The 23,887-nt window shown below is 55.8% G+C and overlaps 2 protein-coding genes across 2 annotated transcripts in view; both read right to left on the bottom strand.

Annotated features, from left to right (window-relative positions):
* Positions 1-5: 5 nt before the first annotated feature.
* Positions 6-8,318, bottom strand: ARHGEF16 (Rho guanine nucleotide exchange factor 16). The gene is made up of 14 exons (XM_086625782.1): positions 7,761-8,318; positions 7,020-7,071; positions 6,380-6,549; positions 5,940-5,996; positions 5,460-5,620; positions 4,756-4,908; positions 3,996-4,125; positions 3,418-3,492; positions 2,269-2,361; positions 1,798-1,952; positions 1,365-1,574; positions 974-1,047; positions 445-546; positions 6-145 (listed from the first exon to the last, which is right to left on the bottom strand). Exons 1-14 carry the CDS (start codon positions 8,316-8,318, stop codon positions 6-8), a joined length of 2,130 nt encoding a protein of 709 aa, XP_086481908.1.
* Positions 8,319-17,608: 9,290 nt separating this feature from the next.
* The window catches only part of PRDM16 (PR/SET domain 16), a 204,461-nt gene continuing 198,182 nt past the window's right edge, over positions 17,609-23,887 (bottom strand). The window contains exons 13-17 of the mRNA XM_086625512.1: positions 23,427-23,596; positions 22,462-22,636; positions 21,047-21,277; positions 19,960-20,134; positions 17,609-17,743 (exon numbers count right to left, since the gene is read on the bottom strand). Coding sequence (XP_086481638.1) covers positions 17,609-17,743; positions 19,960-20,134; positions 21,047-21,277; positions 22,462-22,636; positions 23,427-23,596 — 886 coding nt within the window. The remainder of the gene's footprint in view (positions 17,744-19,959; positions 20,135-21,046; positions 21,278-22,461; positions 22,637-23,426; positions 23,597-23,887) is intronic.

The following is a 23,887-nucleotide window of genomic DNA, read 5'->3' as shown; positions in this document are numbered from 1 at the left end:
CCCGCCTACACGTCGGTCTCCACGCGCAGCCGCTCCATCCGGCGGACGTTGCACTCCACGGCCGCGCGGCTGGTGATCTGCCGCGCGCAGGACTGGGGGAACCAGCCCCTCTCGCCGTCCCGCAGCCTCTCGCCCCAGCACCAGCCTAGGGGAGGAACGGAGCTGGTCATGCCAAGAGGAAGGGCCATGGCTGCACTGCTCCCCGTCCGCGGAGGTGCTGGCTGGAGGCACCCAGGGAGTGCCACCTCCATCACCCCTGGGGACCTGCTGTCATCTGCTGGGTCATGGCACCAGCCAGGGACGTGGCCCCCACCGGTGGCTACGGCCTCCTGGAACCCTCTGGAAATTGCTAAAATTCCAGTGCACTGGCATCACTGCAGCTTTCCCCACCCCATAGCTCCAGCTAGGACAAGCCTTTCCCGGCCACCGCTCCCCGCCACGTACCGTCCTCCTCAGCCAGCACCAGGACGACGTCAGCCTGCTGCAGGGAGATCTCGTCCGCCTCCTTGGCCAGGTACGTGCGGGTTATCTCCACTTGGCTCAGCTCTGCAGCGGGGGACAGCGGAGAGCAGGGCCCGGTGAGACGGCACGGCTGGACGCGTGTGGTCACTGCCCGTGCTCAGTGGTGCCCACCCAGTGCTGGGCGAGCTGCTCCAGCCCGGCCTGGAGCTCCCTGCATCAATCCTGCTGCCCCTCCAAGCAGAGGACAGAGACTGAATCTCTTCTTATGGACAGCCTGAGGCATTCTTGGAATGTCACTGTGCCTCCCAAGAAACCTATCTAAGGTTCCTCGTGACAGATAACTTCACGGGAGGCAGCTCCTGAGGAGCGAGGCGCCGTGCCCTGAGCTCTCCCCTCCATTCCACATGTCCTCAGCGCCGTCTCCAGCCGGAGCAGAGAACAGGCCAAACGCCGGTGCCTGCAAACCTCGGGCTCCAGTGAAGCTCCCAGCCCGGCCCCACCATGCCGTTACCTCCTTTGGGAGTCGCGTTGGGCTGTTCCTTCTCTCTGTGCATCAGCGCAGCAATCCACCGCGCCCGGTCGCTCCTGGCAGAGGGAAAGCCTGAATTACAGAGCGAGCCATAGGGATGGCGTCCGCGTGGCCGGCAGCAGCTGGGAACATCCCAGCAGGAAAGGAAGTCAGACTGAACAAACATCACGTTCAGAGCGTTCAACGTAAAGATGCTCCACAAGTAGGACGCATCACCCAACCGCTTCCTTAATTTGCACAGGGAAGCGTTATTTGGGAATTCCAAGGGAAATCAGAGCAAGGGGAGGCAGAGGGTGCTCCGGGGGATTCCCAGGGCACCAGTTTATCCCACAAGCAAGAACATCCACCCCAGGAAAACCCCCTGGCCACTCACAGCGTCTCCGCTGACAGCACGATTTCCTCCCGCCGGCCCTCGCTGTCCTTCTCCATCACCACCCGGAGCAGGTGCCCGCCGGCCGCGCCGCGGGCCGTGCTGCCGCTCCCGCTCTTGCCGGGAGGAGGGGAAGGTGGCTCCGCGTTCTCCACCTTCTCCACCGTGACCTGGTCCAGCGTGGCATAGTTGATGACGGTGTAGCTCTCCTCACTGCGGCAAAGACAGGATGGGCACCTCAGCCGCGTGCAGCCACCCGGCACCGGCTCAGAGCCCCGGCAGGTGACGTTCCGTGGGCACCACCGTCACAGTGAGGATGTGGGCTGATGCCCGGAGTGGGACATGGCTCTGTGGACCCACCGGCTTGGGAGATTGAGATCTTAATCCCTCTAGTCCTCTTCCAGGGAAAGGAAGGCCACCCCGCCCCGAGCCTTACCTCTTCTTCTTGGTTACGATCAGGACGTCGTTGAACAAGAAGAGGTAGCAGAGCCTGCCGGCGCCGCGGCGGAAGATGCCAGCCTCCTCTGACAGCAGCAGGTACAGCTCCCCCCGCTTCAGCAGCCAGCGGGAAGCAGAAGTCAGCGGGAAAGGCTGAAACGGAGCCAAGGGAAGCCTGACTTATTCCCTGTCTCACAAGCGACGGGCAAAACCAAGTGGAGAAGGTGCACCCGGACCCGCGGCAGCCTCGGGGGTCAGTGGGGGTGGACACATCAAAGCGCCTTTTCCAGGAGACCTTCCGGAGGGAGGCGGGGAAGCGGAGCAGCTGTGCACCCCGTGCCAGCGTGCCCGGAGACGCGGCCCCCTGAACGGCGGCAGCAGCAGGGCACAACGGCTGCCCTGGGACGGGCCGCTCTAACAGCACATCCCAGGAGATTCTGCCCCCCCCACCACTTCCACAAGTCCTCACCTTCTTCTTTCCAAATTCCAGCTGTCTCTGCAGGGTGTACATCTGCTCTGTCCTCTCCATAGCACGAGCTCTCTCATTGCAGTTCTTGACCAGCTGGAACAGAAAAAGCACGGCGAGGGAAGCGGAGAACAGGGCGACGCTGAGCCCACCGTCCTCCGCACCGGCGCTGCCGGCGAAGGCTCAGGCAGCTGCTCTGCTTCCCTGACCAGCAGGAACAGCCTGGATTCAAGCCAGGCTTGGGGAAAGGTTTGGAGCCTGAGATTCTCCTGCCACGAGAGATGTCCAGGAGAGAGACAGCACATTTCCTCTGCCTGAAGGAGGACCAAAGCGAAACCGCCCCAAACCGACCTTCACCGAGGAGCGACACGAAGAGGAAGAATTAATCATCTGAAGAGGGAGGTGAAGAGCAGAGGCTGGACGAGAGGGGAAGACGGAAGCTCCACCACGCAGGCACCCAGCCCTCGTGTGGCCCCCCCCCCAGCCGCCACGGCTGCCAGACCCCCTCCAGCCCGGGGACGGGCAGCCCGGTGTGGCACAGCGCGGCGGCACGGATGTTGTGCCCTGCCGGAGGAGCGAGCGGGACAGACCGCGCGCGGCAGGAGCGCGTTGCCAAGGGCCGGTCAGCAGCGGGACAAAAGGAAGAGCCGCTTCGGCGGCCGTAATCCCCGCGGCGTAATCCCTGCGCGACAGCCAGACGGGAAAGCAGACGGATGAGACATGGGAGCACGAACAGCGCACGGCTCCCGCGGGCTGGTGCTCACGGCTTCGCTCCACTGCCCTTTGCTCGTTGCTTTGTTCACTGCTCTTTGCCTAAATCTCCAAAAACTGAGGCAAGTAAGAGTTGTCGCTTGCTGTCACCTCGAGGGAGGTTCTGAGGAGGGACAGCGCTCATGGAACCGAAGGGAAGGACGGAAGATGGGCCAAAGAGGAAAGAACAGATGACAAGAAAAAGGGAAAAACAAGATCGGGCGAAAAAGGTGAGCAAGAGGGAAGATGTGTACATCCAGCAGCTATTTGGAGCAGAGCAATCCCAAGTGAATCGCTGCAGGGAGGGAAAAGGAGTGGCCAGAAGGGCGGGCTCGGGGCCAGCGCGCCGGAGCGGCGTCGGAAGGAGGAAAGCGGAGAGGAGAGCGGGCAGCAGGGCCTCACCTTGCTGATGGCTTTCAGAGCGCTGGCAGCAGCTCCGTACGCGGCAGTGCCTGCTTTGGTTTTTTGACAGACGGTCTAGAATTTGAGGACAAGAGGCTTTAGTGATATTGCAAGACAGAGAACCGTGCGTCACCCACGTCGCTGGGATGTCGGGATGCGGCACGCACTGGAGCCGTGCCCAGCGGTCAGCCGGGCAGCGGGACGGGCGGGCGGTCCAAGCAGGGTTTAACCGTGCTTTCCCCTCCCAACCAACTGAGCACTACTCAAGCAGGACGCTTGTGCCATCCCACCCTGGGCATCCAGCCACAGCACGGGGCGCAGAAGAACCTCAGGTCACTCGGGTGGACGGGGCTGGGACGTGACGTGTTGTTCACGATGCTTTGAGCTGCCCACCTGACACCCACAAGGAGCAGATCACTCCAGATCGAAACCCTCAACGTCGGCTCAGACATCCCGGCCTCGGCTCCCAGGGGGACGGAAGGCCACGCGGAAGGCGGTGCCGGGCTCAGCACACCAACGAAGGGTATAACAGTCACCTCTTCAGAGGTGCCAGCAATGCCACCGTGTGACTGACTTACATCTAAGAGCAGAGGAAGCCGCGTTACCCTCTGCATAGGGAGAATGAGAAACGATATCATTGGCAGGCCTCCACATTCTGGTTTCCTTTCAATTTGTTTCAAGGTCTCTTTAAATAAGGGATTTGTGGTTCTGGAACAGGAGAAGAGAGCTCAGTTAACTCTGTTCTTCACTCATCAAGATTTCCCAGCAGTTTTCCATGCATGAGGAGTGGCGCGCAGCGGTGGCACTGCCTCTGGCACTCAACGGCAGCTGCTGAGCGCAGCGCTGGGGCAGAAGGAGGACTGATCTGGTCACAGGTGATGGAAAAGCACCTAGAGATGGTGAGTCCACCAAAAGGTGGGTGAAGCCACAGATGTACCAACAGCGGACACACACTTGATCCATTCCACCAGTATGATCTGGAGATGAACAGCCCCCACATGTGTCCCTACCACACCACACATGTGTTAGTGACCGTGGCAAGACCCATCTGGCTTCAGTACACGGCTGCATTCCCCCCCCTTATCCCCATCCTTCACCCTTCCCACAGCACAACACAAACCATGTCCAAATCACCCGACACAGACACTCCGAGGTCTAGAAGTCAAACTCTGCTCCGAAAGGAGACAGCCTTCCTCGGGGAAGGGAAACAACCAGGGCCCGCGGGAGCCGCGCGTCGGTCCCAGTCCCGGTCCTGCCTGCCCTGTCTGCAGCCAGCCGGCAGCCCGGTGCCCAGGGACCCCTGGCACAGGGCCAGCCCCGAGCGCCCGTAGGACTCACAGCAGCTTCTGAAGTGTCCTCTGCTGGTAGACTTCGTTGGAGCAGTAGCTGATGTAAGGGCTGAAGCGGTTCGAGGCGTGTTCTTCCACGATGTCACTGATGTCAGGAATCAGGACGTTCTCCTGGTGTCGCTTCTCTAAGTCTTCGAAGAAGCTAAGGAGAGAATTTCAAATAACTTCACTACGTGACTCATCAGGGCTGGACAAACCGAACAGACGTGTGTCCAACAGTGCTCCCACTGCAACTTTTCCCCAGTGCTCTTCCCAGGTGCTACCAGCTCCACCTGCCCGTCTCACCATCCCAGAGGCAAAGGGAGGCACCACCATCGTGGCAGCACCAGGACACCCGAGCAGGAGTTTCCAGGCAAACAGGAGTGTCCCAGGCACGGGGACGGGGGCTCAGCCAGCTTTTGGTGTGCGATTGCAGCCGCATGACTGAGCACCACCATTATAACCCATTAAAAACAAATGGGTGCCAGGGTAACAGACCATCTTCCACTAGACATTCAGGTCCTGAGCATGTAACAGCGGCAGACAGCGCAGGATGCTGCAGCGGTATGTGCCACGACACCAGGCACTAGGATGAAGGGCAATAGGTACCCCCAACAAATCCAAGGGATGGTTGTTTTTACACAGCAAATAAACGGAGCTCCAGAACAGCTCCTCCAGGCCTGGTCCCAACCCCACGCCGACGGCCCCACTTGCCTGGTGCTGATGGTCAGGATGTCACTGATGTTGGAGAAGAGGTGGTGGTGCTCCATCGGGTTCATGGTCCCCTTCAGCTCCTCCGACCTCATGAAGTGGCACACCAGGATGCTCAGGCTGTGCATGTAGGAGTACTCAGAAGTGATGATCTCAAACATGGCCTGAAAACGCAGGGCAGTGAAGAGGGAGCAACACAAACTGGGTTGTTACTGGGTAAACGAGGCCGTGAATTAAAACTCGCTGTATCTTATTTACGTTCAGTTGGCACTGGAAACGTTTGGCTCCGACAAGCGTTCCCTCACCCGCTGCACTGCCTGGCCTACGCCAACACTTCAGCGTGCTTCAGGGCTTTCACCCACCAGTAAGTCACAGCCCTAAGATGTTTTTCCTTCCAGTGGCTATTTCCCACTAGCACCCAGAGCTGATTCCCTGCCCCGCCACCCGCATCCCCGCTGCTGCGGGCGCTCCGGCCCTTCTCACCTCCTGCCTCTTGCGCTCCTCGGGACTGATCCTGTGGAGGATTCCGGCGTCCAGCACCTGCGGGCGAGGGGCCGGGCTGAGCCACCGGCGGTCCTTGCACGCCCTCTAGTGCGGCCGGGGCTCCGGCCGGGGCTCGATGTGGGTCCCCCCGACATCCCACCTGCCTTCCCCCGGCTGCGGGCGAGCCCCTCGCCAGCACAGCGACGGCAGTTCCACTGGCATCCCAACGAGCCTGGACGGGAACCCGCGTGTGCCAGCCAGGGCTGGACAGCCCTGGAACATCCCATTGCAAAGCCTAAAGCTGCAGGATTATCCGCTCACAGCATGGTTGGCAGCTCAGGGGCTTTGAGAGCACACGCAGCTGTGGCCACTGCACATCACGAGCGCGGGAGCAGCCCGTGTCCCCTTTCGGACCCCCGAGGCCGGGCTGCTGCCCCTACCTCCGGGAGCTGGCTCCAGGTCACCTGCGCCGGGCGATAGCTCCGCACCACGATAGCGGCATCCGGAGGGGACGGCTCTTCTGGGATGAATTCCTCCAGCAAATCCTCATCTGACTCATGGCTGACGGAGTTCAGACCTCTCTCACGGATTTCCTGGTACAGCCGGGGCTCTGCAGAGCAAGAGGCACGAGGTCAGCAAAGCCTCTCCCAGTGCTTCCCTTCCCACCACTGCCTCACCCCTCAGCCAAGAGCCCTGCCAGGAGCGCCGGCGAGCCAGGGCCAGCACTCCCCGCCACGGCTGGACTTCGCACCAGTTAACCCACAGCTCCTGCTCCCAACAGCTTCCCACAGCCGTGCGCAGCTCTCCTGTGTTTGCCTGGAGCAAGCAAAGCTGGGAGCGCTCCAGGTGCGAGCACAGCAGCAGCCTGAGCTTCATCCCGCCCCAGGGAGCAGGGAAGCAGAGCTGCAACGCTCCTCTTGCAGGGGAGGAACCGGAGGCCAAAGCGATCGCCCCAGGCCGGGGACAGGCAGCAGCACACTGGCAAAGGGAATTCCAGGGCTCTGCTTCGCTGAGAAGCGCCCGGTGCCATGCAAGGTGGGGGAAGCCAGAGCCCTCGGGAAGACGAGAGGCAGCACTCACGGTCCTTGAAGGATCCACCACGCTTCTGCACCCGCCTCCGCCCAAAGGTTCTCTGCAAGAGGAAGAAAAGGAGAACACGTTGCAGTTACGGGATTCCTGTGGGCCTGGGAAGCATTTACCTCCTTCAGGAACGGGGAGAAGTTGCCTGGGCGGCCGGTCAGCCACCACCGCCCTGTTCTTTCAGCCCGATTTCTGTCTGAGCTTTTGTTTGCCTTACCCAAGTGACTCAGCTTTCACCTTGCCGTATCGGGGTCACCATCTCAACCATTCTGCACTCCTGCCGCTGCCTCTCACATCTGCCTGTCTCACACCTGGACTTTGCCTGCACCGGAGTCTCCCTTTCCCCAGCCCTGCTTCACCCATGTTTGTGTACAACCAACCGCCACCTCGGAGCCGCGCTCCCGGCCGTCCCCACCCCGCAAACATGCCCGCGGCCGCCTGCCAACAAATGGGGACCATGGAGCAGCCAGTTATGCTCCCCACAAAAGCTGTGTCAGGTATTTCTGGGCTCTTCGAGAACCTACAGCATCTGCTGGTGACACGGAGGCTTCCCAGGGCACAGGTGACGTCACCAGGCTCAGCAAGCCCCACCAGCTCCACACTGGGCTCACGCAGCTCCACAACCGACATGAGCTGCATGGAAAAGGCTCTGCAGATCCCCCAGCAGCAGCTCGTCACCAGGAAAGTGGGGGCTCGATCCCCACCTGAGAGCAATTGGGTGGGAGTGGGTACAAAACTCACCTTGTTCCTGCCAGGGCTGTGGGCAGGCAGGGTGCTGCCCTCCTCTGACACGGGTTTCAGTGAGGGCATGGCGTTCACTGGCTCCGGCTCCGTGCCCAGACCCTTCATGGCAGTGCGGTAGGACATGTTCCTCAGGTTGCGCTTGAGGGCCCCCCCACCATCATCCTCCACCTCCATCTCCAGGGAGAAGCTGGGGACGGATGCCCGCTTCGGATGATCCGGGCCCAGGGGCTCCCGGCTCAGCCCAGCTGCCCCGAAGCTCTGGTGCCGGACGGGGATGTTCTTGGCCTTGGTGGAGACAGCCAAACCTTTGGGGATCAGCTGCTGGGTTCCCAACTTCAGCGCAGCTGGGCTGTCCGTGCTGAGGACGATGCGGCGGGGCTCGGCCGAGGTGGGAGAGCCCACTGCCGAGAGCGAGGTGGTGGTGGGTGCTGTGGCGGAGCTGCACTTCCCGGGGGCGGACGTTGGGCTGGGGGGCTCCGGCCGCACGGGGTGGCATCGGTACTCCAGAAGAAAGGTCTTGTCATCCACAGAGCTGCCAGGGGGGCTCCGGGACATGACGGCGGCACAGGGAACCAGAGAGCTGTGTAAGGCAGAGAGACAGACAGACAGCTGAACACCTCCCAGTAAGGCAGAGGGCATTTATGCTTAGCAGTGGTCAGCACACGGTTTGGCAGGACCCAGCCTCCACTTTCCCAGGTCTCTCTTTTCCCAGGCCTGAGAAAAAAGGTTACTTTTTTCTCTGTCACCGCCCGCACACCTCTCTTGGGCTGCAGGGGCCGGACTGGCAGCTCCTGAAGCCTACGCTTTGCTCCAGGCAGAGCAGGGCAGGATGTGGCCAGGTGCCAAGGAGCAGCCGGACCATGCAGCAGGCACCAGGCAGGCTCGCAGCTGAGCGAGCAGCCGGGGCAGGCCCGGAGCCCCACTTCTCCTGTGCCACCCCTCTGTGCCCCCTCTCAATCCCCTCCGGGACCAGGGGTGCCACCAGCCTGAGCCCCCAGGGCCAGGCTTCGCCTTCCTGGCTTCCCCCTTCCCCAGGCTGAGGTGCTGTGAAGAACCTGGCGGGTGCCTCGCCGCGAGCCCCGTCCCGCTCCGAGCTCGTACCTTGTCCCCGAGCGCTCGGCGGAGCAGCTCCACAGCGCCCGCAGAGACACCTGCCCCGTCCCTACAGCTCCTCGTTCAGGGCTAAGCTTACTCATCGTCACCTTCCGTGCCACGCCGCGCACCGTGTACCTACAGAACAAACACCTGACGGAGCATTTAACGCCCACTGCCTACCCCATTACATAATTTGAGGAAAAACTTGGGTTTAATTTCTCTCTGCTGAGCTCCCGTTGTACGCCATCACCGTCTCCTTCTCCAAGGCCACGGAGCAGGAAACACAAACCCAGACTTGAAGGTATTTCCCTGTGCCAGATGACTGGCAGAAGGACAAAACAGACCCATCGACAAGAGCTCGTTAATGGAGATGCTGCTGCTTTTCCTGTCCTTGGGTGGGGGACACACGCCCCTCGGCCAGCGGGCTGCCAGCTGTCCTGCCATGAGCCAAGCGCCACGTTCTGCCCTTCGCCCGCTCCCGGCCCTGAGCACCAGCCCGAACAGCGGGGAATAAGCGTGCCCCGTTCCGGGGGCACCGCGGGCACGCTGGGGCACCCGCCCGGCCCCCGCCGCTCTGCCCCTGCCCAGAGCGCGCCCGGCACCGCGCAACGACCCCCCGGGACCGCCGCCGCAGCCGGGACAGCGGGCGGACGGAGCCTCCGGCTACTCACCGGCGCTGCCCGCTCCCCCTCCGCGGAAGAGGCGCTCCCGGCGCCGGGATCCGCCTCCTCCGGGGGCCCGGCCCCTGCTCGGGGCTGTGCCGGGCTCTTCCGCCCCCTCCTCCGGAGCACGTCCGGCAGCCGCTCGCCCCGCAGCCCCGCGCCCGCCCGGCGCTGCTGCCCGGGGGCGCCGCTCTCGCCCGCCCCGCTCCCGCTCCCGGTCCCGGTCCCTCCCGGGGGCCCCGCACGGAAGGCGGCCGGTCCCGTCGCAGCGCCCGCACCTACCTGCGCCCCTCGGAGCGCGGCGCGGCGGCGGGGGCGGGCGCGGGGCCGCCCCGGGGCGGGACAGCGCCGGGCCGGGCCCGCCCCTCTCGCCCGGTGCGGCGGCGGCCGGATGCGCCGGTTCGGGGCGGGCGTCCCGCGGGGTCCCGGAGGCTGCTGCCCCGAGCGGGGACGGCTCAGCCGCGGGTCCAGGTGCCGGCAGCCGGTACCGGCGTCGCGGAGAGCTCTGCGAGCCGTCCCGGGGTCCAGGACTTAACGGGGATGAAGAATTAACTCAACTCAACCAAAGATCATTTTTTGCTGCTTCTTGACGTTTCTCCAGGCAGGTGTTTGCACGGTGCTCCTCTCCCAGCCCCTCGGCATCACCGTTCCCCAACGCCTCCCCACCCAGGTCACCGGAGGTTACACGGTTATTTGGCACTCTCGTGCTCCCGGGTGACAAACTGCCGTGCTCCAGTTATCCCCAGGGCCTGGCCAGCAGCAGCAGCCACTCCGTTATTCCTAGCAGGCCGGGGACTGTTCCGTCCCAAAGGCTCGTGTAAGGCTTCCCGCAGCAGCGTAAGTCTGTGGTGGTTACACGGAACCCCGGGCTGTCCCTCCGGGTGCATAAAGCCCCAGTCCCGGGTGCTTTGGTACCCCACGGGCTCTGAGGGGCAGCCACCGGGGCAGAGGGGATGGAAGGGTCAGGCTGTGGACAGCCACCCAGTAAGCCCAGGCTCAACAGCGCTCTGTGTTATTCACTGGGAACAGATTTTTCCTTGACCTTCTCTTTTGCCCCCCACTCTGATCCCCCCCCCATAAAAATGGAGCCTTTTTCTCGCCAGTTTATGGTGAATCTCAAGTGCTTTCTGGAAGACAAAGTCCGCTTGTCAGCAATATTCTTTTAAAAGACTCTGTTCTCTGCTCTCGCAGCCCTGCCTGACAATCGCTCCATTATCAGAGCTTTCTTCTCCGACAGATTTTTCCCTTTCCCTCCGGGGCTAATAAGGAGAAAGGTTGCTCAGCCGTCGCAGAGGGGCAGAGGGGCTTCTACTCAAGAGTTCAGCTAAGACTGAAACCCTTACCCGGCAAACTCCAGGGAAGGGCTATTATGCCATACGTAGGATCCCATCATTTGATGACGATGAATGACTTTTTGAGGCAGAGACCATTCATCGGGTCTGTAATGCGCGTTGTTAGTTCAAAGCCTCTGCTTTCAAGTCATTTGTGCTCCCAGGGCCCCCGCTGGAACATCTGACCGCTATCACTCGATGGTTCGCTAGCGCTCAGCTCCTGGATGAAGGGAAATATTCCTGACATTTTTAGATAGCTCACTAATTCTTCCTCCTAACCCGTTCCCCCACCCCAGAACCTTCTCGTTCTTCCCAGTGCAAACTTCCCAGCGGGAACGCTGTGTCCCTTCGGTGGACGGCAGGCACGGCTCTGGACCTTGGCAGCAGGAGGGGTGGCCATCATCTCCTTTTGTGAAGCTCTTTTGAGTATTACAAACCCAAGCACATAAAACATCAGACCACAGTTACCGCAGCGGTGGCGAGGGCTCGTTAGCGTTACGCCGTGTCATTCCCGAGGGACGTGCTCTGCCAGCGCCAGGTGCCTCACGGTGCAGGTGGTCAGCCCTGCGCCGTCCCGCCGAGGCTGTCCGTTCACCCACCACCCTTGCTGGGGCCGCGTGGGTGCCCCAGTACCTGCCGAGAACCCGCGACCATCCTGCAGGATGCGGAGCAGAACAGGCATGGGATGGGTCTCCTTCGGCCCCTGAGCCGTTTGGGAAGAGGAGGAATAACAGCTGTGTTTTTTGCTGACTATAAACATTCTGAGATCCAATTTTTCATCAGACTCTTTCTTCCCATCAAACACCCTCAAACCGCTCCTGGACCACTTCCCATTTCCATGACGTTCCCTGTGTCCATGCTACGCCGTGACAACTCACCTTTTCGCAAAGTAACACGTCCAAACAGCCCACCGGCGTGCCGGTCGCTCTGCCCAGGAAAAAAGCTCACGGGACCCTTGCTTATAAAAGCACACAGGTTTATTGCATATCAATCTCATGTATAAATTCATCGTAGCATTGGAAAGATTACATTTGGTATACATTCCTATTCTACAGCATTAACCTCAAAATCAGCTTTTTCTATTCATTATTTTAGAGGAATTTCTCTACACAAGTACATTTGTCTTTTATCACAAGCATCAAAATGAAATTTGTAAAATCGCTTGTTTAATTATTTTCTACACTTCATATCTCTTATTTCATTATGCTCCCAAACAAAGCGATTTCATATTAATTAATAACTGCCACCGCTTCTTTTTTTTTCTTCTTCTTCCTTGGCAGTTCAAGGCTTCTAGCCTCGGACGCAAAATCTAATCACATATACAATAAGTGCATCTACGGAATTTTTTTCTTTTTAATAAAAATTTCACAAACAGACACAATAATGACTGCTAAACACAAGTCATGCACAGTTTACTTATAAACATAACAGAAGCAATATACAATCAAGAATGATATGGAACAAGCACCATCCTCTTTCTCAATGTTTTTTAAACATTATATGAAAACCAGACATTTACAATTGATTTAAAAAACACTATACAGTTCTAAAGGAAAAAAAAAACAAACAAACCTAAATCATATCCATAACGTAACAATGGGAAAAGGAATGACATAGGATGCACAGATTTATGATTCTTGCAAGCACAATATATATATGTTTTAAATTACATCTTCTGCAGGCTGGAAATGACATCAGGGCAAAACACCTCTCGCTTGGAAGAGAGCAACGAGAATGTAAAATACATTGAGAATTACTTTCAGAATTACTTTGTTCACATGTGAATTGCACGTTTGGAAATCAAAGCTGCCTTTTTTTTCATTTTTCATTCTTTTTCCAAAGTGGTAATAAGAATCAACGACAGAAGAAAGAGAAAAAATAATCTCGGAATCATTCAATAACATTTTAATCACAGTATCACTCAACACTACAGAGAAAAAGTCTCATGGCTTCGTGAAAAACACTACTGACCGTCGCCCCGGAGCAGAGGGGTTTGCCCGTCCGTCGCCCGCGCTGCTCCCGGCCCCTTCTCCAGCGGGCAGAAGCGGGCAGGTTCCTCCGCCTCGACGCTCCCCCCTTCCCCGCCACACACACACACACACAATACAGCACGTAAAAATCGAATGTAAGTCAGTAGACTGAAATGGGCTGAGGGGAGGGGGGCTCCAATCCAGTGCTTTGATGCTTTAACGCGTTCATGTCGTTGTGCAAGTGCTTTTCGAAATGCTTCAGACAAAGTGGAGAAGAGGCCCTGTGCAGGAACGCCTACGGAAGGTCTAAGTGCTGACCAGGGAGGACCGGGAAGCTTCCCTCGGCTCTTCGACGCGAGACAGAACCCACGTTGGTGCTTTGCTGTCGGCCGCCGCTGGGTTTGGCTGCGGTGCCGCCGCGGAGCCCGGCGCGTCAGCTCGCTTCTGCTGCGACCGCGACGGAGCCGGCCGGCACGCGACACGATTCCACGGCACGCGCCCCGCGGGATCGCCCGCCTGCGTCCGACAGCGTGGCGACCCGGCGCATCCACGCTCAGCACCACGGCCGCCCCGCCGCACCTCCAGCTTTCCGCATCGGCTGCGGCGACGCGCGCCGGCACTGACGGCCGCTCTCCGAGCCGGCAAGAGAAGGGACCGCACGTGCATCAGACCCATCTTCTCCGAAACGAGCTCGGGCAGAAAGATCTACCCGCAGTCAGGGTCACGCTCCGGAGAAGGACGGACCCTCCTGAGCGCGGCTTCGCTCTGGCAGCGCCGAAGTGCCCGGAGCGGCCACGGGCCGTCGACCGGCTGCTGCCGCCTTCGCTGGCAACACAACAAACTCGCGGCGCTTCTCCCGTTCTCTCCTCCCTGCTGCTGCGGCAATATGGCTATGAGATGTGAAACTACTTTTAATAAATAGACCCTGCGCAAAGATCCTCGGGTTAAATGCCACCTCGGGGTGCCCTGGCTTCCGAGCAAACGGCAGCCCACGTGCCAGTCGCTGCCGGCCGCACCGCGGTTCCTGAGCACACGGCGTTAGCGGTGCCGGATGCTCCACGGCTCCCTGATGCCAAGGGGAAGGCTGGGAAGCAAACTGTGCTCTGACAGCAGGACCCTCCTCGGCACCCGCACCTCTCGGGAACATCCTTCCAAAGAAGGGTTTGCTTTTGTCTGCGACAGCAAATCCAAACCCCAACATCTGCTCTGAGCTGCAAGACCTTTCAAGTGCAATTGAATGAAAGCTACGAGATAAATAGAGACTCAGTGAGGCTTTCTGTTTATTTATCTTAACTGTGGAAAAATTAAAACTTGTAATCAGTGCTAAATTAGAGGAGTTGGGAGATCCTACAACAGAGGCACTAGCTAGAGAAAACGGGAAGAAAACCGAATGAGGAAACACAAAAAGGAAAAAATCATTTCATGATTTTAAAACCTGTATTTTTAACGTCCTTAATCCCTGGCTGGATGGTACCTCCCTGCCGCTGGCCAGCTCCGCGCCGCAGGAGCAGCCCTTCCCGGCAGAGCCGCGGGGAGCGCGGAGCGGCCCCGCCACGGAGCCGGTGTCGCTGCCGCCAAACCATGTGTCGGAGGGAGCAACCCGGCGGCCGGAGGGGCTGTGACACGAAGGGGACACCACAGACACCCCACGTAAATCCCCACAGTGGCACCTGCGTTTCTCAATACTTGGCCCGGGTTTTGCAGACCGGCTCCCATCGCTGCTCCGGGACCTCACACCGAGGAGCGGGATGCCAACCTCTTCCGAGACGGCTTCAAGGACCAGCACCACAGCGGGTCAGAGCAGGTGGCCACTCATCACCCACCGACCTCCTTCCGACGGGGCGGGCGGTGCCGCGCTCCCTATCGCAAAGATGCTCAGACGTACGGTTTGCTCCAAGCAGACACTCCGGGAGCCCCGGCGCAGGCTTGCACACCGTGATGGGATGGGACCGATCTGTGCTCTCCTGTGGGAACGCCTGGGAACGCGCAGGGCCGGACAGTCCCAGCGGGTGGAAGCTGCCATTGCTTCCCGACCGGCCACGAAATACACCGAAACCTTCGTCGAACGCGGCGGTCGCTCCAAGGCCGACGGAACAAACCCTGGGATTGTCTGGAGAATGGGCAGCAAGACTGGCGGGATGGATCAGGGCCGTTTGGCACGTGGACAAAATCTTCCTGCTCCCTGGTTCTCAATCACACAACACACAACCTTAGAGACACAATTTTGGTCCTTCACTACGTACTTATATTAACATTATTTCTTCACAAGAATGAGCTCTAATGCAAAAAATACTGTTAAGGAAGAAATAAAATAGGAAAAGAATTAGCAAAAAATTACAAGTTATATACAGATTAAAATAAATTCCATCAGGAAAAGAAACAATTCTTTTATTATTTTCAGTTGGCCCCTGTGGGAATAATTTAAAGGCCAAGTGCCCGGGCAGGGCGGCACTGCGGCAGCAGCAGAGGCAGATGTGCTGGGACGGGGAGGGCCCAGCTCCGTCGCAGAGCCTGGTTTCTCCTGGCACCGCCGGCTCTGGGGCTCCGTTTGCCCGAGAGCTCTGTGCAAACAGGTGAAGCAGTTCGGGATACACTGACCGGTGGTTTCAGAGCCTTGGGCACTTTCACAGGGCATTGTGGAAAACCAAAAAGGAAGGGTAAATTTTCTTGGAAAACACGCTGATGCTGCTTATATAGCTTCTGTTCCTCCTGTACCAAAGCAACCCCAGGTGCTTTCCTCCTCGGATGCTCTGAGGCTCCTGGCTACCCAAAACCAGCTGCGCGTCTGCTCTTGGGTGCCAAGAGTGGGTTGCAAAGGTTTCGTTCCCAACACGACCTCCGCTTCATATTGGAGTAGCTGTTTCCTTTGTTTTAGCACGCTGGAACGAGGCTTCGCTGTCGTGTTTCTCCGCACCGGCCCGGCACAGAAGCCTCCGTCCGTTCTTTTCCCCACCGAGCAGGCAGGGGCCGCGCACAGCAAGTGTTTACAGACAGACACACCGACCGCCGCGCGCTGCCTCTCTGAAATCAGCCACTAACCCCGTCCTGCAAGCAGTTATTGCCTGGTACAGTCCTTACGGGAAGCACACCCAGCACCAAACTCTCAAGGATCAATGGGGAAAGTCCCCCTCGGCTCCGCTGGCGCGGGGCGCTCGCCGCGAGCCCTGCGCGGGCAGAGTGCCCGGGCACGGGTGTGCTCGGTGGTGGGAGCAGTCCGGGCCTCGGCGTTTCTCATTTTCAGATGCTGTAATGAGAAAATCCTCAGGACACACATTCCAACCCTGATTTGTGTAGCCAGCGTCACCCTTTGCAAGGTCTAATCCCTTTCCTGGCTATTCCGTAATCCAGCTTTACCTGCAAAACCGCGGCTCCGGCAGCAGACTGTTACTGCAATGCAGAATAGCACAAACATCACGGTATTTCTGGAGGCTGCTTTGTATCAGCAAAGAAGATGAGACTTTGAAGTGATTTAAAATCACTCATGAAATATCTGCGAGCAATTTTAGAGTCAGAGACACAATTTGATCCTTAGCTACGTGCTTGAACAGAGGGGCTGGATCCCCGAGGCTGCTGAGCAAGGCAATTTTTCATCTTTCTGCTCCAATTTTAGGCCAAACAGCAGCGTGCTTTGCATGAGCAACATCCAGCATACCAAAACAAGGGCACGAGTCAGAAACTTCTGCCACAATTCCCAACGCCGAGAGGACGTCACTCTAAAAGATCCGGGGAGATGCATTCGAAGAGGTGTGCGAAGCGCCCTCGGAAGGCAAGGCTCGCCCACCGCACACGCGTTCCCACGCACGGCTGCACCTCTCCAGGTCAGGATTCACCCCGAGACTCTCTGCCCAGACAGGTCCCAGCACTTCCAGCAGCTCCGTGGCGGGGCACGCTGCCACCGTCCCCCCCGGCAGAGCTGCAGAGCGTGGCTTTTCCTCAAATGCTCCGGATGCTTCGAGGCCAAGCAGCAGCTTGGGCTCCCGGGCGGTAGCCAGGACAGGAAGCGCTCAACCTGGCAGCGCTGGCACGGACAGAAGAGCGCTCGGGGCACAGCCGATGGCCGCCAACCACATATTTGCATGATATGTCAACAACAACCGCAACCTCAGCAGCGCTCCAGGCTGAAGGTTTCTCCACGGGGACACTGCACGGGGCGCACCACGGCTGCAGGGAACGCGGTCCAGCAGCTCTGCGCTGCGCCAGGGTGTTTCGCTGGGAACGAAGGACAGGACGGTATTTCTGCGGGAGCACAGAATTTCAGATTCTTTTGGGGGTCAATGAAACGGGTTGAATTTACCCTTCCCTGGTATAACTCCAGTGGCTGTGGCAGAATTGCACCAGGGATAGGTCTCACCTGGCTCTTTCCTCATCACTTCACTATTCGGCTGAACGGAAAGGAAACGCTACTGAATGGTTTCAAGCTTTCGTTTGCACGCAGGCGTTACTGGCTCAGTGGTACTGGTTTGTGACGTTAGAGGGGCCAAGGTTTGATTGCACTGTTGCAATTCCTGTCTTGCTCAGGCTATTCCTACAGACTGTGAAATCTTAGGGCTGCATCAGGGTTATCCAGTTCTGGAGAGGTTCATTCTGATAAATTAGGAATGAAAACTCGGGATAGATATAAAACGCAGGACTCGTAGGTCGGGTGCGACAAGTTTCCTTCTCAGCCAAAAGTCCAGACGACTCCCTGAGGCCCTCTCATCCATCTTCTGCTTGCTGGGATTTTTGCTAGGATAATGGCAGCACCACCGCCTCCTCGCTTGGACTCTGGCCAGTGCCTTGTTGACCTCTCAGAGGTGGTTGATGGGGTTAAAAGTCCCCGACTCTGAAGCTGCTCCTGCCATGTCCAACCAAGCACCCAGGGAGCTCTGGGAGGACGTGTGGAGGGGAGCGTTCTCAGACAGGGACAGCATCATTGCATAAGCCTGGAGGAGAAGAGAGGAACGCAGAGGACACGTGTGAATGCACACGCAGGACGGGCTGTACCCAAGCACCTCCTACGCCTACGGGACCCGCGGCACAGCCGCCGTCCCTCCGCCTGAGCCCAGACCCTCGCCAGCAGCTCTGCATTTGCATCGCACGCTGGGATGACACCCATCACTCCAACCACCCAGACTTGCCACAGAGTTCACGGGCAGTTGCAGGTCACTCAGGAGAGGCCATTGTTCCCACCAGCTTTTATAGGACCGAATCCACCCTGTGCCAGCTCTGCACTTGGTCACAGACCCACACACTTGACTCTGGGCTCTGCTCCCAGGGGAAAGTGGCTACACGCAGGATGCCAACTATTTTGTTTTGTTCTTAAAAAAACTACACCTCCAGACAAGCGAGTGGCTACGTGAGGCCAGGGCCTGGTCCCATGCCGCAGGAAGGGTGCAGCAATATCCCCGCCAGCTGGAACTGATGGGCAGCTGTGGGCAGCGGGCTACTCATCTTGACTCATGGCTTGGAGTGAGCCCACGGTGCCTGTAGTAACCTGCACATAGGCATTCAGGACTAGAGGCATGAAATGCTCGTGGGCATTACTGGTGTGTTCATACATTCCTGTTGGGGCACATTTATTGCTGCAGTGAAATGGTTAAAAGCATCTGCTGAGAAAAATGCACTCCTTTGCAGGGCAACAGAGGAAGGCCATGCCTTCTGGGGGGCATCAGCACAACGCTCAGTACAGTAGGACCCTTAGCAATGCAGTTGTAACGGTGACAATACTAACAGCTTATCTAACTTTAGCCTCTCCTCCTAAGAGCTGAGGGTCAGACCTACTTGTTGAGTCAACACGTAGCGTAGGTGCGTGTGGGCAGAGGCACAGCTCTGTGGTGTTACGGACGGGCACGCTTCTAAAATTGCTTAGAAGGAAGAGAGCTGCGAAGGAGAGCTGTGCTGCTCACGCAGACGTTGTTCTACTCTTCACAAGAGATGGGTCAAACTGCTTCAGTTACTTATTGTGACATAAGCGTAGCCTGTCTGCATCTCAGACACGATAAAATTGCTTCAAAACCCAAAAATACCCCTCCAACCAAGCACACTACACATTTTGAAAGAGCAAGCTGTTCCTAAATAGTTAGTACGTTTGGCATATTAGTAACAGGACAGATGTAGGAGTCAGGCAAGTGGCTTGTGTTTAAATTAGTTTCACCCGGAAAAAACCTGTGTCCTGTCCTCAAGCCGACCTTCCCCAGCTTCAGTACTAGCATCTACTCTGAAGCAGGACAGGAATTTCACAAGTTTTGAGTGATGATACATCAAAAATCACGTTCTGTTTGGCAACTGCATTAAGCTACTGCTTTGCTGGACATTTAAAATAGATTTCACAACAAATTCTGTTGCTCGGAGGTCAGAAAGGGACTCCAAGGCAGCAGCTGTCCTCACCCCATGAAGGGCTGAGTGTACTCTCTCCAGTCCAGACCAGTGATGTAGCTTCATTGAACAGTTCTTTTGTGGGAATCCCTTTGGAGGGATCAAGACAGGAACTTCATAAAACTAGACCGAGTATTTTGGTTTAACAAAAAAGCAGAAGGCACAAATGGATCTGCCGGCCCACACCTCCAGATTTTTCTCAGAACTCCAGGAGGTGCTGAGATGTCATTCTGAGGTTTCTTGGTGGGTCTGAACTGGTTGAGCTCACAGGGCAGATTTCCATTTTATGGGTTGCTTTTAGAAACCAGGGAGATAACCGAGGAAGTCCTCCAAACTTGCTGGATCGCAAGTCCTGGGAATACTATTGTCTATTACACCTTTTCTAATCAAACCTAAGGCTACTTTACTACTGCTTCTGCAGATCAGACCTCGAGTTTCTTGGTATATACCAACTGAAGACCCATCCCGAAGTATAAATAATCAATAATCATAATAACATTTACACAGACAGATAAAACCAGACAGATGCCTCTCTCCTTCTCTAGAAGCACGTTCCCACAGCACAGGCTGAGGGACAAACTGACCTAAAACTGATCCCCTCTCCGTTCCGCCTCTATTTCGGTCTAGCTGCAACAAGACACGGTTCACGCATGATTCAGGTTACAGTGGGAATTCCTGCTGCTGGAAGGGCAGAATAAACTGTGGCTAAAGGAGGCCACCTGCCTGCGCATCCTGCCGCGCGTGCTGGCGGCAGGCTAGGTAGAACGTTCTGTCATATACCCACCTGGTTTTTAGCCTGCCTGTACAGAGTCTGTTTTATTGTCTCAGAGTCTAAGGTGGAATTAAACACATCTTTAACTTCAAATGCTTCCTCGGCTGCTTTGCGGAGATCCAGCCCCTTCCCAAAATTCGGCATCTGCTCCAAATCTAACAAGCCGGCTTCGTCCTCCTCAATACACCTGTACCAATGACCAGGGGAAGGGGTTGACCTGTTGTTAGCTCATCCCACCGTTCACATCTAGCCGACGTGAGTGTTGCTAACCCAGTGCCTGCATGCACATACCACGGGGGTCTCACAAGCCACATGCGTGAGCTGACAGACAGACAAACACGACGACGACACGAAAGGCGAGGAGCAAAGACAAAGTGGAGAGCGTGACTATGCACAAGCAAGCACTAGTGCTACAGATGTTTGTCATTTGGCATGGCCACAATTTGCTTTGGTCGTTTGTGTGCATCAGCGTCTGAAGAACTTCTCTGAGTTGCAATGAAAACAGTGATGGAAGATACTACTTTGCATCACGGGGCATTTGTTACGAATACCAGTTGGGAAACTGAGGCAAACTGAGGGAAAAAGAAAGCTAAGCCTATAGTATGTGCAACAAACATTAATTTTGAAGTCTAGACATGGCTTGATCTTGGGGAAAAAAAGCCTCACTTTTTCCCAGAGCTCTGAGAACTCCACTTGGAGCCAACGACATTTTGCTACAACTAGAACGGGCAGAGCAGCACACAACGGATGGCACACGTATGCCTCTTCCTTTGCCCTGACCAGTGTTTTAGAGAGAAAGACATTATCTGCTCAGCTGTGGTCCCCTGAAAATGCTGTTTCCTGTGCTGGACTAACTGTTCTCCAGATATGAGCTCCTCAAGCCTTGGATATGCACCTTAGCACAGACTCTCCTTGCAGTCCACTTGCTTTGTGTCCTCCCCCATGGTGACAATGGAATCTCTCAAGTGAATGCTTAAATCAAACTGGAGGTATGAGACATGGCTTGAAAAATAAACCAGCAGCACTCACAATCTACCACTGACACGGGGTCAGAAGCCTGAGCCCCATCTGACTTCTCAAAGGGAACGGCCTGCCTCACCTTCGGGTGTGGTCAAAGCTCATGGTGAGAGATGTGGGCTCTTCGTCTTCTTCATCCTCAAATGCTCCTCGGGGCTCTGCAGTGGGTGATACTGTTTCATCCTGTGACTTCCCTGTCAGGCTGTCATCATCTTCCTCTTCCAGTTCTTCATCTTCGTCATCCACATCTTCTGTTTTCTCATTTGCTAATCCGTGACACTGGGAATTGCCATCAATATCCTGGATTTCTGGCCTGAAATATTTGGTCAAGGAGGAGAAGAAGAAAGAAAAGAAAAAGGAAAGATGCCAAATGCGTAAATCAAGCATTTTCACTGCAATGCAAGACTTTAATAACTTTATATGTATCTATGAATACAGAGACGTATTTATGTGCATATACATATTATTTAAACTGCAGGGAAAAGGAAAACTAACATGTTTCAGACATTTAAAAATCAGCCTTCACAGTGTCTTATGGGCTAATAACATGGCAAGTACATACCAACCCAAACGCTTTCAAACTAGAATTTTGTCCAGTCTGGATTTAAATGGTGGGTTTCCATCTATCTCTTAAAACACAACGTCTGTGGGACAAGTAGCTTTCCTCCTTCTCTGTGCCACTGTATTCCAACAGTCTCCCTTCCAGCAACCAGGAGGAGGAAGCTTCCTCCTGGTGTAACCCAACAGCCACCCTAAATTCTCTCTCTCATTACTTTTCCTGTTCACACCAGTATGGACCCAGCGGACTCCACCAAACTTGCAGTTTTAAATCACGTTAAGAGAACGAGAGCCGATCAGCCTGGAACGTGCTGACGTGACATTTCTGGTGAAGATGTTAATCTTATTTTATGTCACTTGGTGGCATCCTGTTGGGTTCCACGTCCGTAGCACTGGTGATCCGGCTGTTCTTTACATGGATTGCATCCCTGTGTGGATGTCTCGTACTCACGTTTTGGACTTAAACCCTTAGTATTGGCATTAAATGGCTATTTGTGGAAACGGGATAGCAGCAGGTGGAATGTCACTCGGTCAGAATCAGGCTTGTGACACGGATAGATCTGAACCAAACTAAGAGCCTAGAAAAGCAGGTGCCCTGGTTTCCTTAATCGGTTCTCTCCGATCGGGGACGGAACAGGCCACGTGCCTTCACGGCAGCAGGTAACGGTTCAATAATCCCATTTTTATCTAGAGCAGAAATTGTGTTTTCTCCCACCGGTCACAGCTGCATCTCTGGTGTCAGCCCTCCTAACTTAAGTCACCTCCTGAAAAGACTCAACACTGGGCTTAGAGCTTGAACTTGAACACATTTGCCTTCCAAAGGGTTTTACACTTCTCTCTTTTGAGCATTTTAGATCAAGTTCTGCAGGACGGAGGCTGCCCGGTCTTTTAACCTCATTAACAATACACATCACCAGATAATTTTATTTGCTCGTCTACCTTTTATCCGCTAAAGTTGATGCTTGATTCATCTCACTATTTGCAATAAAATTTCTGATTTCAGAGAAATACGAATCCTCTTTTTCATCTAAAAGTGCATGGTTGTCTGATTCCGAGTTTGGGGAAGAGGCACTGGTCCCGAGGTGGTTTGTAATGACTCCGGAGTGCTGGCTCACTGAGCGAGAGAAACCAGAAAAGAGAAAGGGAGAAACAATCAGATACTGTCAAAGCTATTATTAAGAGGAAAAATAAAGGAGGAATGTTATGCAACAATCCTCTCACTCTATATTAATGATTTAACACAAGAGAAATCTCAGGGACCAAAGCTGCCAAAGGAAGTTCATGTTTTCCAGACTTGAACTACGGGGAGAAACAGGCGATACTTAGCATTTACGGATGGTACATACAATTTAAGAACCACTATGTTTGCCTATAACTTTCCCATATTTTTTTTTTCCCTAGGCTGGGAAATCACTTGGCTTCAGCACAGGAATTTCTTCCCTCAGTTTTAATCTTAAGGCAAAGCCTATTTATCTTCTTGAACTTCGCACATACCTACGCACACATTTCAGGTTGAAAACCCTTGGCAGAGCGTGACCCGTCCACGTCAGCGCTGTAGCAGGGGATCTCACAACGCGAGGTTACGCTCCCCAGACAGAGTCCCCAGGAAGTTGGCATCCCGATGGTATTTTATGGGTTGGAAAAAGGCACGTAGACGTAACACCTGACCAGAGCTCGGCAGCGCCGAGTACTGCGCACGAGTGCGTGTGTTATGGCCGCGCACTGGGGACAAGAGCATCTTTGGTCGCGTGAGGAGCCGGCGTTTGTTTTTTGCCACCTAAAGATATTCAGCCTTAAGACACAGTGCTTGCCATAAAGGCTTCCCACGGTGACCAGAGAGGCCGGACTGCGGCGTCTGCTCCCCCCAGCGCCCCCCAGACCCGCGCAGCAATGCCCCTTCCCACCTGGAACGTTCTCGTGCTCGTGTTTCTTCAGGTGCCGGTCCAAGTTGGTCTGCTGCCCGAAGCAGCGGTTACACAGGTGACATTTGAATGGCTTCTCCTTGTTATGGATGTTTCGAACGTGCCGCTGGAGGTTGGAGGAAATGCTGAATGACCTGTCACAGTATTTACACCTGAAAAATAGAAGCAAATGCCAAAGAGTGCAACGTGAGGAAAAAAAAAAAAAGGAAGAAAAATCTGACTATCAGAAAACCAGAAAATGTTGGTCCATAAATCTTTACTTAGCCGAGGACCTGGGAAGCACAAGGCATTAATCATTCCAGACAAATCTGATATTATTGTTATTCAAGGAGCACAAAGAAAGGATTAGGATTAATTAAGAAGTGAGCAGTCCAAACAAGGAAGAATTTTAAACAAAATAATTACTTTTCCACACACGAATGTAAAAACAAGAAAGGCGAATT

The sequence above is a fragment of the Tauraco erythrolophus genome, chromosome 23 (genome assembly GCF_009769465.1).
Source record: "Tauraco erythrolophus isolate bTauEry1 chromosome 23, bTauEry1.pri, whole genome shotgun sequence".
Taxonomy (NCBI): Eukaryota; Metazoa; Chordata; class Aves; order Musophagiformes; family Musophagidae; genus Tauraco; species Tauraco erythrolophus.
Note: the sequence above shows the minus strand (reverse complement) of the source record. Positions and strands in the feature narration are given on the sequence as shown.

Bases quoted from the DNA above. Each gene is read 5' to 3' on its own strand.
- ARHGEF16 (XM_086625782.1), bottom strand. From the start codon at position 8,318: ATGTCCCGGAGCCCCCCTGGCAGCTCTGTGGATGACAAGACCTTTCTT. The intron at 4,126-4,755 runs GTGAGTCCTACG...CTCCTGTTCCAG, and splicing joins AGGACACTTCAGAAGCTGCT to AACCACAAATCCCTTATTTA. The intron at 1,048-1,364 runs GTGAGTGGCCAG...TCCCTCTGCCAG, and splicing joins GTGCTGTCAGCGGAGACGCT to GAGCGACCGGGCGCGGTGGA.